General features: G+C 51.6%; 1 protein-coding gene across 4 annotated transcripts; it reads right to left on the reverse strand.

The window, feature by feature from the left end:
* Positions 1-1,130: 1,130 nt before the first annotated feature.
* LOC133361888 (cyclin-dependent kinase 6-like) lies at positions 1,131-14,536 on the reverse strand. Of its 4 annotated transcripts, none has more exons than XM_061580866.1 (9): positions 14,429-14,536; positions 9,993-10,068; positions 9,614-9,864; positions 8,494-8,620; positions 7,814-7,987; positions 3,424-3,536; positions 2,659-2,709; positions 2,185-2,356; positions 1,131-1,579 (listed from the first exon to the last, which is right to left on the reverse strand). In XM_061580866.1, exons 3-9 carry the CDS (start codon positions 9,823-9,825, stop codon positions 1,436-1,438), a joined length of 993 nt encoding a protein of 330 aa, XP_061436850.1. In that variant the 5' UTR covers positions 9,826-9,864; positions 9,993-10,068; positions 14,429-14,536; the 3' UTR covers positions 1,131-1,435. The 4 variants fall into 4 exon arrangements, with proteins under 4 accessions (XP_061436850.1, XP_061436852.1, XP_061436849.1 ...); XM_061580868.1 differs by lacking the exon at positions 14,429-14,536 and adding an exon at positions 11,336-11,472 and having other exon boundaries at positions 7,814-7,972; XM_061580865.1 differs by lacking the exon at positions 14,429-14,536 and adding an exon at positions 11,336-11,472.
* Positions 14,537-14,886: the final 350 nt, after the last annotated feature.

The raw sequence follows: 14,886 nt of genomic DNA on the forward strand, positions 1-14,886 counted from the left end.
ATGAGTGTCGCGACCAGTTCAAGGGCAAGCGGTGGGACTGCACCGCGCCTGGCGCGGAGAACGCGCCGGACCCCACGGCCGAGTCGGGTAAGGGGACCGTCGCCCGGGGTCGGAGCCTCCGCCGGCAACAAGCGAGTTTCCCCTCGACCAATAGGTGGTTTTCCCCTTTTTTCTGGCAACAAAACTGACACCTTTTGCAAGGAATCATGCTTACATTAACCACTATACTCGCAGTCAAATACAAACAAAAAAACAATACTCTGATAATGTATGCATTGTCTTTGAAACTGATTGGTCCACACCAGAGACAGCTTTCTTTAGAGCCTAGTCCCATATGGTGTTCGACCAGATGACGCCAAAAGGCGCACATGATTCCTTGCAAAAGGTGTCAGTTTTATGCCAGATAAAAGGGGAAAACCCCTATGAGTATATGTTGGTACTGGCAAAGGAGGTCCCGTGATTTCCCCTCGACGTTGACGTTTGTTCACCCGCCACGTCCACTCGCACCGAAGGTCTCCTGCCGCTTCCCCGAGACGCACACGAGCTGCGTGGGGGGGGGGGGGGACAGGGGGGGGTACGTCCAGCTCCCCATGGCAACTCTCTCCGCTTCAGAGCTGCCGCGTGCCTCCTCCTGCAGGGGGGTCCCCCTCCCCTACGCCACTCGGCTTGTGGGCAGGATTCGTTTATACCAGAGGTCGCAAACGGGTTGTGATTCCTTACCCGTACCCGGCCGCACCAGGGTCGCAAACGGGTACCCGTACCCTACCCGATACCCGTACCCTACCCGTACCCGGCCGGGTATCGTGTAGGATACGGGTATCGGGTACCCGATTGCGACCTCTGGTTTATACTCAATCGTCATATGGCCGTGTCAGTGCGCATATGGCTGCGACGCTGTCACACAGATATATGATGACTGACCCAGAAGTCGAGAGCATTATACAATCAATACAGATCGCCTGTGCGTAGTTGCGCTACGTAACGGCGTGCTCTTAATAAGTCGCCCACTGCAACACTTGTGAAAACAACAACACGACGACAACAAAAAGGTACTTCACTTTTCTTTTGCTGCTTCAGAGTTCACTTTTATTACTCCTTGGTTTTATTTGGAGAAGTCACGTCGGTGAAACATTAAAACAAATCAAATCGCAACGTTTCGGGCGCAACACAAGCGACCAACGAAAAACGACGCAAACTCCCTCGGCCTTGCTGCCCGGGGCCTACTCCTTAGGCCTCGTCCTGGGGCCGACTCCTTAGGCCTCGCCCTGGGGCCCACTCCTTAGGCCTCGCCCAGTGGCCCACTCCTTAGGCCTCGCCCCGGGGCCCACTCCTTAGGCCTCGCCCCGGGGCCCACTCCTTAGGCCTCGCCCCGGGGCCTACTCCTCAGGCCTCGCCCCGGGGCCTACTCCTTAGGCCTCGCCCCGGGGCCTACTCCTTAGGCCTCGCCCTCGCCCGTGGCCGCACCCTCGCTTATGGCCGTACCCTCGCCCATGGCCACGTCTGCGGCCTCAGAGAAGTACGGATGGTACAGGGCGACAGACGCGGAGATGCGCTTGCGGGGGCTGAAGGTCAGCAGGTCCTGCGGGAGGCACGGCCGTGCGTGCGGAGGGCGCGGAGAGACACGGAGAAACACAGAGAGACACAGAGAGACACAGACACACAGAGAGACACGAGACACAGAGAGACACAGAGAGACACAGAGACACGAGACACAGAGAGACACGAGACACATAGGCACAGAGACACAGAGAGACACAGAGAGACACAGAGACACAGAGAGACACAGAGACACAGAGAGACACACAGAGACACAGAGAGACACAGAGAGACACAGAGACACAGAGAGACACAGAGACACGAGAAGAGAGACACAGAGACACGAGACGAGAGACACAGAGAGACACAGAGAGACACAGAGACACAGAGAGACACAGAGAGACACAGAGACACGAGACGAGAGACACAGAGACACGAGACGAGAGACACAGAGAGACACAGAAAGACACAGAGACACACAGAGAGACACAGAGACACACAGAGAGACACACAGAGACACAGAGACACACAGAGACACGATGCGTTATTGCCCGCTTGACGGTAACCCCCGTACGGACACGCATCTGAACAACGCGTCGTTCGACCGCCGCGACAATTGCCACCGCGTACAATCCGCCCGCGTCTCACCAGCATCAGCGCCATCGCCAAATTCTGGTTGTCCGGCGCGACCTCCGGCCCGACCTCCGGCGTGGAGTCAGCCAGAGCCCGCGGGGGAAGGGCAGCGCGGAGGCCGGCAAAAGCGGTGTGCGGCAGGGAGGCTCCGAGCGGCCACTCCTCCAGGCTCGGCACGCCCAGAAGACTGGGCCACGGGGGCCACGGGGGGGTAGGGGGGGTGACGGTGAGAATTCGGCTGTTGACTATCAACCCAATTTCATAAATGATTGCGCAACGAAGTGGCTGTTGTGGAATTGACATCAGCAGCCAAATACTCCTGCCCCTTCCCTCTCTCCTCCTGCTCCTTCTCCTCCCCCTTCCCCCTCCCCCTTCCCCCTCCTCCTCCTCCCCCCTCCCCCACCCCACGTTGCTCTCCGCTAACAAGTGAGATGGCGTCTATTGGCCCCCGCGCCGCTCCCCACGGCACGCTCGCCACGAGCTACTCACCCGAATATCTTCGCCAGCTGATCGACATCGGAGCCTCCGGGGAAGAGAGGCCTGCGTTGAGGGGAGACAAGGAGGTCACCTGATGCGACATCGCTGAGAATAATAACACGTCGTCATCATCATCATCATAACAACACCGATGTAATGGGGGAGAGGTGGACCCACGGGGGCATCTGCCGGAGTCTGTCCCTTGACCTTCACGCACTCCGTAACGCGCACCTATCCTGGCACGGGCGCCGTGGCGACGCCACCCTGCCAGGCCTGTGGTGACATTGCGTGGGTTGGTGGGTTGGTGGGTGGGTTGTTGAGTGGGTTGGTGGGTGGTTTGGTGGGTTGGTGGGTGGATTGGTGGGTGGGTTGTTGAGTGGGTGGCTGGCTGGGTGGTTTGGTGGGTTGGTGGGTGGTTTGCTAGGTGGGTGGGTGGGTTGCTAGGTGGGTGGGTGGGTTGCTAGGTGGGTGGGTGTGTGGGTTGCTAGGTGGGTTGGTGGGTGGGTTGCTAGGTGGGTGGGTGGGTTGCTAGGTGGGTGGGTGGGTTGCTAGGTGGGTGGGTGGGTTGCTAGGTGGGTGGGTGGCTGGGTGTGTGGGTGGGTGGGTTGCTAGGTGGGTGGGTGGCTGGGTGTGTGGGTGGGTGGGTTGCTAGGTGGGTGGGTTGCTAGGTGGGTGGGTGGCTGGGTGTGTGGGTGGGTGGGTTGCTAGGTGGGTGGGTGGGTTGCTAGGTGGGTTGCTAGGTGGCTGGGTGTGCGGGTGGCGGTGCTCAAGGAGCACCTGCGTGTAAACATCTCAGCTAAGATGCAGCCGACGCTCCACAGGTCGGCGGCCGGGCCGCAGGTCACCCGCAGCAGCAGCAGCTCCGGGGCGCGGTACCACGACGGGGACACCTACAGCGGCACACACAAAGACAAAGACCCCCCGTGTAGCCTTGACACACCGTAGGGGCAAGTGCCGTTAGCGAGCACCTATGACGGCCGCCTTTATCTACCCGGTGGCGATGTTTACCGCGCACCGCACCAGGTACTCATTTGAGGCTGAGTCAACCTAGGGGAAGCCTGGGACCGGTTAAAATAATCGTTGCCGGGTTCATTGCGCAGCGTAGCGCTAACCGCTGCACTAACCAGCAACACCGGATTAACAAGACGTTCACCCTTAGGCGCTCTCACCCAACAAACACATTTACAGGGTCTCCGCTACTTACGAAGGAGTTAGGTTCCAGAGGTCTGTCGCTGTTGTATAATCTCCTGCAAATGTAGATGCCACTGGTTCTTCATGTTCTGTAGATGCCACTGGTTCTTCATGTTCTGTAGATGCCACTGGTTCTTCATGTTTTGTAGATGTAGATGCCACTGGTTCTTCATGTTTTGTAGATGCCACTGGTTCTTCATGTTTTGTAGATGTAGATGCCACTGGTTCTTCATGTTCTGTAGATGCCACTGGTTCTTCACGTTCTGCAGATGTAGATGCCACTGGTTCTTCACGTTTTGCAGATGTAGATGCCACTGGTTCTTAGCGTTCTGCAGATGTAGATGCCACTGGTTCTTCATGTTCTGCAAATGTAGATGCCACTGGTTCTTCATGTTCTGCAGATGTAGATGCCACTAGTTATTTGCGTTCTGCAGATGTAGATGCCACTGGTTCTTCACGTTCCGCAGATGTAGATGCCACTGGTTCTTCACGTTCCACAGATGTAGATGCCACTGGTTCTTCACGTTCTGCAGATGCCACTGGTTCTTCACGTTCTGCAGATGTAGATGCCACTGGTTCTTCACATTCCGCAGATGTAGATGCCACTGGTTCTTCACCTTCTGCAGATGTAGATGCCACTGGTTCTTCACGTTCTGCAGATGTAGATGCCACTGGTTCTTCACGTTCTGTAGATGTAGATGCCACTGGTTCTTCACGTTCTGTAGATGCCACTGGTTCTTCACGTTCTGCAGATGTAGATGCCACTGGTTCTTCGCGTTCTGCAGATGTAGATGTCACTGGTTCTTCACATTCCGCAGATGTAGATGCCACTGGTTCTTCACGTTCTGCAGATGTAAATGCCACTGGTTCTTCATGTTCCGCAGATGTAGATGCCACTGGTTCTTCATGTTCTGTAGATGCCACTGGTTCTTCACGTTCTGCAGATGTAGATGCCACTGGTTCTTCGCGTTTTGCAGATGTAGATGCCACTGGTTCTTAGCGTTCTGCAGATGTAGATGCCACTGGTTCTTCATGTTCTGCAAATGTAGATGCCACTGGTTCTTCATGTTCTGCAGATGTAGATGCCACTAGTTCTTTGCGTTCTGCAGATGTAGATGCCACTGGTTCTTCACGTTCCACAGATGTAGATGCCACTGGTTCTTCACGTTCTGCAGATGCCACTGGTTCTTCACGTTCTGCAGATGTAGATGCCACTGGTTCTTCACATTCCGCAGATGTAGATGCCACTGGTTCTTCACCTTCTGCAGATGTAGATGCCACTGGTTCTTCACGTTCTGCAGATGTAGATGCCACTGGTTCTTCACGTTCTGTAGATGTAGATGCCACTGGTTCTTCACGTTCTGTAGATGCCACTGGTTCTTCACGTTCTGCAGATGTAGATGCCACTGGTTCTTCATGTTCTGCAAATGTAGATGCCACTGGTTCTTCATGTTCTGCAGATGTAGATGCCACTAGTTCTTTGCGTTCTGCAGATGTAGATGCCACTGGTTCTTCACGTTCCACAGATGTAGATGCCACTGGTTCTTCACGTTCTGCAGATGCCACTGGTTCTTCACGTTCTGCAGATGTAGATGCCACTGGTTCTTCACATTCCGCAGATGTAGATGCCACTGGTTCTTCACCTTCTGCAGATGTAGATGCCACTGGTTCTTCACGTTCTGCAGATGTAGATGCCACTGGTTCTTCACGTTCTGTAGATGTAGATGCCACTGGTTCTTCACGTTCTGCAGATGTAGATGCCACTGGTTCTTCACGTTCTGCAGATGTAGATGTCACTGGTTCTTCACATTCCGCAGATGTAGATGCCACTGGTTCTTCACGTTCTGCAGATGTAAATGCCACTGGTTCTTCATGTTCCGCAGATGTAGATGCCACTGGTTCTTCACGTTCTGTAGATGTAGATGCCACTGGTTCGTCACGTTCTGCAGATGTAGATGCCACTGGTTCTTCACGTTCTGTAGATGTAGATGCCACTGGTTCATCACGTTCTGCAGATGTATATGCCACTGGTTCTTCACGTTCTGCAGATGTAGATGCCATTGGTTCTTCACGTTCTGCACATGTAGATGCCACTGCTTCTTCACCTTCTGCAGATGTAGATGCCACTGGTTCTTCACGTGCTGCAGATGTAGATGCCACTGGTTCTTCATGTGCTGCAGATGTAGATGCCACTGGCTCTTCACGTGCTGCAGATGTAGATGCCACTGGTTCTTCATGTTCTGCAGATGTAGAAGCCACTGGTTCTTCACGTTCTGCAGATGTAGATGCCACTGGTTCTTCACATTCCGCAGATGTAGATGCCACTGGTTCTTCACGTTCTGCAGATGTAGATGCCACTGGTTCTTCACATTCCGCAGATGTAGATACCACTGGTTCGTCACGTTCCGCAGATGTAGATGCCACTGGTTCTTCACGTTCCGCAGATGTAGATGCCACTGGTTCTTCACGTTCTGCAGATGCCACTGGTTCTTCACGTTCTGTAGATGTAGATGACACTGGTTCTTCGCATTCTGCAGATGTAGATGCCACTGGTTCTTCACGTTCTGCAGATGCCACTGGTTCTTGACGTTCTGTAGATGTAGATGCCACTGGTTCATCACGTTCCGTAGATGTAGATGTCACTGGGTCTTCACGTTCTGTAGATGTAGATGCCACTGGTTCTTCACGTTCCGCAGATGTAGATGCCACTGGTTCTTCACGTTCTGTAGATGTCACTGGGTCTTCACGTTCTGCAGATGTAGATGCCACTGGTTCTTCACGTTCTGCAGATGCCACTGGTTCTTGACGTTCTGTAGATGTAGATGCCACTGGTTCTTCACGTTCTGTAGATGTAGATGTCACTGGTTCTTCACGTTCTGTAGATGTAGATGCCACTGGTTCTTGACGTTCTGTAGATGTAGATGCCACTGGTTCTTCACGTTCTGTAGATGTAGATGCCACTGGGTCTTCACGTTCTGTAGATGTAGATGCCACTGGTTCTTCGCGTTCTGCAGATGTAGATGCCACTGGTTCTTCACGTTCTGCAGATGTAGATGCCAACACCACCGCCATCTATTGCGTGTGGTGGTTGAACTTACCGCTCTCAGTCCGAGCAGGCAACTGGACGTACGGGACCAGGTAGTTCGTTTTCTCTGAAAGTCCCCAAGTCGAACGTTCGTACGTGGAGGAGTCCCCGTGTTACGGACACCCTGCCACATCAATCTCTCTACTCACCACACATCTCTCTCTCACCACTCATCTCTCTCTCTACTCACCACACATCTCTCTCTCTCACCACTCATCTCTCTCTCACCACACATCTCTCTCTCTCACCACTCATCTCTCTCTCACCACTCATCTCTCTACTCACCACTCATCTCTCTCTCTCACCACTCATCTCTCTACTCACCACTCATCTCTCTCTCTCACCACTCATCTCTCTCACCACTCATCTCTCTCTCTCACCACATCTCTCTCTCACCACTCATCTCTCTGCCTCACCACTCATCTCTCTCTCTCTCACCACTCATCTCTCTCTCTCACCACACATCTCTCTCACCACTCATCTCTCTCTACTCACCACACATCTCTCTCTCACCACTCATCTCTCTCTCACCACTCATCTCTCTCACCACTCATCTCTCTCTCTCACCACTCATCTCTCTCTCACCACATCTCTCTCCACTCACCACACATCTCTCTCACCACTCATCTCTCTCTCACCACACATCTCTCTGCCTCACCACTCTCTCTCTCTCTCACCACACATCTCACCACTCTCTCTCTCTCACCACACACATCTCTCTCTCTCACCACACATCTCTCTGCCTCACCACTCTCTCTCTCTCTCACCACACATCTCTCTCTCTGCCTCTCCACTCACCACTCTCTCTGCCTCACCACACACATCTCTCTCTCACGCCTCACTACACATCTCTCTGCCTCACCACACACATCTCTCTCTCTCTCTACTCACCGCCGGGGTGGGAGCCGTGCTCGCGCTGTCCAAGAGGAAGCGTCCGAGCCCCCAGCCGGCGAGCTTGACGCGCCCCGAGGCCGTCACCAGGACGCTGCGTGGCGTGAGCTCGCCGTGCTCCAGGCCGTGGCCGTGCAGGTAGCGCAGCCCACACAGCAGCTGGCGCGTCACCTCCTGGGCACAGAGACTCATAGAGACTCATAGAGACACACAGAGACACACAGAGACACATAGAGACTCATAGAGACTCATAGAGATACACAGAAACACATAGAGACTCATAGAGATACACAGAGACTCATAGAGATACACAGAGACTCATAGAGACACACAGAGACTCATAGAGACACACAGAGACTCATAGAGACTCATAGAGACTCATAGAGACTCACAGAGATACACAGAGACTCACAGAGATACACAGAGACTCACAGAGACACACAGAGATTCATAGAGACACACAGAGATACACAGAGACTCACAGAGACTCACAGAGATACACAGAGACTCACAGAGACACACAGAGACACATAGAGACACACAGAGACTCATAGAGACTCATAGAGATACACAGAGACTCATAGAGACTCATAGAGACACATAGAGACACACAGAGACACACAGAGACCCATAGAGATAGGGGGGTAGGGAGTGAGTGACGGGGTGGGGGGTGGTGGCACCTTGATGTGGTGGGACGGTGTGTGGGGCGACGTCCCCAGGTAGGTGGACAGGTCCCGGTCCACGAGCTCAAAGGCCACGGCGAGCCGCGCGTCGCCCTCGCCAGGATCCACGCCGAAGTCCAGCAGCCTGCACGGCGGCCGGGGGTCGAGGCGACATCCAAGTGTCACGTGAGGTTACATCCGGGTCGTTGACGGATTAAAACTCTGTGGTAGTAGCTTTTAACCCTTTTAAACTGGTACAAAACTGACAACCTTTATACAAGGCATCATGTTTGCAATAACCACAACACAAGTAGTCAAAAATGAAAACAAAAAGAAACAACTCTGATAATGATAATAATATGCACTGTTCTTGAAGTTGATTGGCCCACACCTGAGACAGCTTTTCTTAGAGCCTAGTCCCCATTGGTGTTGGACCAGATGACACCAGAAGGCGTACAATTCAAACACAGCGCACTATCAGAGTATTGAGAGCTCGGGGTGAAGCATTTACACTATGAGACATTATTATCATTATCAGAGTTGCTTCTTTTTGTTTGCATTTGTGACTACTTGTGTTGTGGTTATTGCAAACATGATGCCTTGTATAAAGGTGTCAGTTTTGTACCAGTTTAAAAGGGTAAAAACCTACGACTATATTTTGCCGCTGCTAAAGGAGTTCTCATAGTGGATCACACCTCGTCACGGTGATTGGCTCTGCCGGTCCTGGCCCACAGCCAATGGGGGGAAGCCTAGGGCCGTGGCCCTGACGTCATGAGAAGGTGACAGCTGTAAGGAGATGATTGGCCCTGCTGGCTTTAGCCACAGCCAATGGGGAGACGAGTCAGGGGCGTGGTCCCGGGAGCCTACGATGGAGTCTGGAAGATTCCATGGAGGCTAACCAGGATTGGTGGAAACGTACCACGTGACCCGGGTATTAAATAGGAGGGCGGCAGACCGGGTAGACAAACGCATTTCAAAAACAGGGGGCGCTCCTCCATCGGCGGTGGAGACGGCGACAACGTAAGGCGAGTTGACACCAAGACACGAAGACCGTGGAGGATTGGAGGACGGAGGCTGACGCGGTGACGATTGCGAGGGATCGCGAGGGGGCGCCAGGAAGGGTGGGAGAGACACCCACCTCACCACGTTGGGGTGCTCCAACTTCATGAGCTGCAGCAGCTGCTGCAGCTGCCAGGTCTCCCCCTCCCGGCCCCGGCCTGTCTGCAGGCGCAGGCCCTTGAGCAGCGCCACAAAGCGGCCCTCGTCTCGCAGGTCGCGAGCCTTCAACGCCGTCGCGGCCCCGTAGACCCCAGCGCCCAACTCGGCCACCGCCTCGTACTGCTGCTCCATGTCCGCCGCCCCGAAACGCTTCCAGCGCAGACGCCGCCGCTAGCAGCAGCAGCAGCAGCGATCACACAGAGACGCAAGAGAGACAGAGAGAAGCAGAGAGAGAGAGAATTGTCACAGAGGGTCACAGATACAGAGAGAGTCACAGAGAGAGTCACAGAGATTGTCACCTAGAGGGGAAATGAGCGCAGACTCCGCCGGTCACGTGGATGTCCTCTGCTGCCGGAAGTCCGCCCGCCACCGCCGCTAGCAGCAGCAGCAGCAGCGATCACACAGAGACGCAAGAGAGATAGAGAGAAGCAGAGAGTCGCAGAGAGAGACAGAGAGAATTGTCACAGAGGGTCACAGATACACATCGAGGGTAAATGCACCTTTACATCAGCCGCACCTAGTTTACACAACAAAGGCTCATTCCTAACAGCGTGCTTCAGCCGCACCGAACCTCACAACAATAATATTCAGGGCCTACCTTGGCTCCTCCCACCCTCAACCAGTATATATATACAAGGACTGTGTTCTTGGAATGTCTCTCACTTGATGCAGCTGTCGTGGCTGTGACGGTTCCACCTGAAGACTGAAGCTTGTGTTGCCTCCGAAACGTTATTTTATCTTTTGTTAATTTAAATTTTTTACCTACATGACTTTACCGAAAAAACCTAAGAATATGAATCCTTGCAGTCACGAAAGCTTCAAATCTAGAATTAAATGGGTGAGGTTAATGACTGTGGCTCATGCACCTGCAATGGCTGCTTTGGGTACACAGTTCAGACCTCCCCAGAGACCCTGGCTGACAGAGGAGGTGTTCAGGCTGGCTGAGAAAAATCAACAGGCCCACTCTCATAGTCTACAGCATCCCACGTCAGAGAATGAGGCTGACCGCAGCCTTCGCTCGGAGGTTCTGAGAGCCCTGAGGCGCTGCAATGATGGGCGGTGGTCGCAGGTTTCTGAGGAGATGGAATCTGCCTCAGTAGCCCGTGATCAGACATCACTGTTTAATTCCATCAAAAACGTAACTTGTAGTGCCACACCTATCACCATCATTCGGGGAAAGAATGGTGATCCAATCTCCGATCCCCCCCAGGAACAGGTTTGTAGATTTGCTGAGCATTTCTGTGAGGTCCTGGGGGAGGGGAAATCCCTCAGCCAGGAAAACATCATGGCACAAAGTGGGGATGACACTGCTGAGGCTGCGGTGCCTCAAATATTGGAAGAAGTCACCCCTGTGAGTGACTGGTTGAGGTGCCATCTGTTGAGGAAGTCCTGAAGGAGATCCAGAGTCTGAGACCAGGAAAGGCACCAGGCAGAGATGATCTCCCAAGGGAAATTCTAGACAGAGCAGCCTAAACATTTAGGCTGGCCTGTCTACGATCCATCTTAACCCGTTAGAAACATTTAGGCTGGCCAAGCAGGCCGGGCAATGTAGCCCAGCCCGGCCCAGCCCAGGGCAAGCAGGCTGGGCAATGTCACCCAGCCCAGGCCTAGCCGAAGCAGGCCTAGGGCTGCACTCACTCACCTCGTGGTTCGCTCCGTAGACGTCTGTGTGGGTGGTGGGGGTCTTGAGCTCTCTACTCCGTCGTGGCGAGGAGGTGACACACGAAGCTATTGCCTCGTGTGGAGGTGGTGGTGGAGGTGGTGGTGGTGGAGGTGGTGGAGGTGGAGGAGGAGGTTCGACGTTTCGCTACCACAACCAGGGCGGGAGACGGACCGCTGGTGGGAACGCGTGGCTTTAGCAGGGCGCGTTTAGAAAACGTAGCGCGGATAGGCGACCACGTGGCAGCGGGGCTAAATTCCGTAGAGCTGATAAGCGCTGCCCATAAAGTCAACACTGGCCACAGTTCTGTGTGTGCAGCAGTCGATTTGAAGTTTTTCGTGACTGATATGATCCATATCCTTTGCTTCTTTCGGTAAAGTCACGTGGGTGAAGATTTTAAATATAAAATAGAAATAAGCAAAGAGTATATGCGCATACTCTGTGTTTTTTTCGGTAAAGTCACGGAGGTGAAAAAATTAAAATTAAAAAAAATTTAATCGCGACGTTTCGGGCGACACAAGCTTCCGAAAAAGTCGTCTTTTAATTTAATTTAATTTTAACATTTTTAATATTTTATTATTTCCCTTCCACGTGACTTGACCAAAAGAACCAAGAAGATGAATCCCTGCAGTCACGAAAGCTTTAAATCGAAAAATTGAGGCTTTTGTTTGACGGAACATGCAAAACACTTTAAATTCGCAGCTACAAAAACTCTAGCCCGGTACGTCAAAACAAGATGTCATGTATATCAACATGTAACATATCGAGTGCATTGTATATAAGTGTAGTGTATAGTGTAGTGTATATAAGTGTAGTGTATATCAGTGGCGGCTCCTGCAAAATCTCTCAGGGGGGGCAAATGTCTGGATGATTGATAAGGATAAGGTCCACCCATGCAATGGATAAATTAACAGCTTAAGCATGTAAAGGCAACTTCACTTCTTTAATATTAATGAAAAATAAAGTGACTCTTACAATACATCTTGTTTGTTTCTATACTCACTATTAAAACAAACCACTCAAGTTTATTTTATTAAAGATTCCACTAGGTGGCGACAAATAATATTGTTGACTGAAACGTGCTTACGTATGATGACGTAAGCACGTATGATGACGTTAGCACGTTAGTGTGAGCCCTCCCGGAAGCCATAGAGAATGCATTGCAGCGCCCGCCGTTCGAAAAAAAACATCTTTGAATGTAAGTCTATGGGGCCACTCGGGGCGATTCTCAGCCGGAGTGAAATCGCCCAAAAAGAGGCGGTACTCCACAGAACGTGACATGACGCTGATTGGACTATATCCAGAGGCACAATAACGGCTAGCGTGACTCTGTGGTTGAATGACATTGGTGGTGCGTCGCCCAATCGCCCTAATGAAGAAACCGCCCCTGGGGTAATAGGCAGCATTCCTCCTCCTCCAAACACGGCGAGTTGAGTTGATGCCAAAGAGCTCCATTTTGGTCTCATCTGACCACAACACTTTCACCCAGTTGTCCTCTGAATCATTCAGATGTTCATTGGCAAACTTCAGACGGGCAAGTATATGTGCTTTCTTGAGCAGGGGGACCTTGCGGGCGCTGCATGATTTCAGTCCTTCTCGGCGTAGTGTGTTACCAACTGTTTTCTTGGTGACTATGGTCCCAGCTGCCTTGAGATTATTGACAAGATCCTTCCGTGTAGTCCTAGGCTGATTCCTCACCGTTCTCATGATCATTGCAACTCCACGAGGTGAGATCTTGCATGGAGCCCCAGGCCGAGGGAGATTGACAGTTCTTTTATGTTTATTTCATTTGCGAATAATCGCACCAACTGTTGTCACCTTTTCACCAAGCTGCTTGGCGATGGTCTTGTAGCCCATTCCAGCCTTGTGCAGGTCTACAATCTTGTCCCTGCCATCCTTGGAGAGCTCTTTGGTCTTAGCCATGGTGGAGAGTTTGGAATCTGATTGATTGCTTCTGTGAACAGGTGTCTTTTATACAGCTAACAAGCTGAGATTAGGAGCACTCTCTTTAAGAGTGTGCTCCTAATCTCAGCTCGTTACCTGTATAAAAGACACCTGGGAGCCAGAAATCTTTTTGATTGAGAGGGGGTCAAATACTTATTTCCCTCATTAAAATGCAAATCAATTTATAACATTTTTTCCTGGATTTTTGTTGTTATTCTGTCTCTCACTGTTCAAATAAACCTACCTTTAATATTATAGACTGATCATTTATTTGTCAGTGGGCAAACGTACAAAATCAGCAGGGGATCAAATACTTTTTTCCCTCACTGTATGTTAACCACGCTGTGTGTGTACACCTATGTTAACCACACTGTGTGTGTACACCTGTTAACCACACTGTGTGTGAACACCTATGTTAACCACACTGTGTGTGAACACCTATGTTAACCAAATTGTCTCAACGTTGCATGTGTACTGGGTTTTAATTAAAATTTAGTTTTCTCGATGGAGTAATTTCTGCCCCTTTATATTTTTCAACGCTTTCACTTCACGTGATATGCCTCTGTTTGTCGTGGTCAACATCTTGTAACAACATGTTTAGTCTACTTCCTGTTGTCCAATCCACGAGACTGTGTGCTCACTGTGACAACGTACTGCCCGCACACCAATCAGGCGCCACGTGCCTCAGGCTCACCTGCGTCGTGTGCGTGCATCACTCTAAATAAAAAACACCTAATTGATAAAGCAATCAATAAAAATCGGCGTCAATCACTTAAGCGTCTCTTTAAAAGCGTGGACGTCTTGTTAATTAAATATCTATTTGCCCGCCGGGAATCGAGAACGCCGCGGCCCCTGAGCTCTGGAATCGCGTCGCCCACGAAGCTTCTCAACACGCGGTGAGCGCTGAGCGCGTGTCGCGCAACTCAAAGTTGTTGTTTTATTATTCAACTTCATTCGTTCCTCTCTCTCTGTGTGTGTGTGTGTGGCGCGCTCAAGGCTCGTGGTCGAAACGTCGTTCACTTCCACGTTGTCCGCTCGACTTCTTTAAAAAAAAGTTACAATTTTTTTAAATAAAAAAAAGACATTTGTAATAAAAACATTTTTTTAAGGAGTTTCTTTTAGTGGGTTTACCTATACCAGGGGTCGGCAACCTGCGGCTCCGGAGCCGCATGCGGCTCTTTTGAACCTTGACCGCGGCTCCGGGGCGGATGCTAGCGAGGGGAGGCGGCGCACTGTGACACCTGCTCTGGCGTCGCCGCTCCGCTCCACACTGCCCGCCCGGTGACAGGCAATAACGTTGCCGTTGCTAGGTAACGCAAAACATGGCTGCCTCCATCAGCTCCGCTCCTCATGGACAGAATCATTCGCATTCTCTACTGACGAGACTGGTTTACCAGTATGCTTAATATGTGGCGAGAAATTTGCAAACAACAAAAAGTCGAATATTGCAAGACATTTCCAGAATAAACACACAGCCTTTGCTGAAAAATATCCAGATGGAGATGAGAGACGAAAAGCCATTGCAGAACTTATGAGGAAGGTTAATATGAGCAAAAATAATTTCAAGAAGTGGGTGAAGACTGAAAATT

Source organism: Lethenteron reissneri, unplaced genomic scaffold, assembly GCF_015708825.2.
Source record: "Lethenteron reissneri isolate LAM-NWPU_2019-01 unplaced genomic scaffold, ASM1570882v1 scaffold_1278, whole genome shotgun sequence".
In the NCBI taxonomy this organism is placed as follows: domain Eukaryota; kingdom Metazoa; phylum Chordata; class Hyperoartia; order Petromyzontiformes; family Petromyzontidae; genus Lethenteron; species Lethenteron reissneri.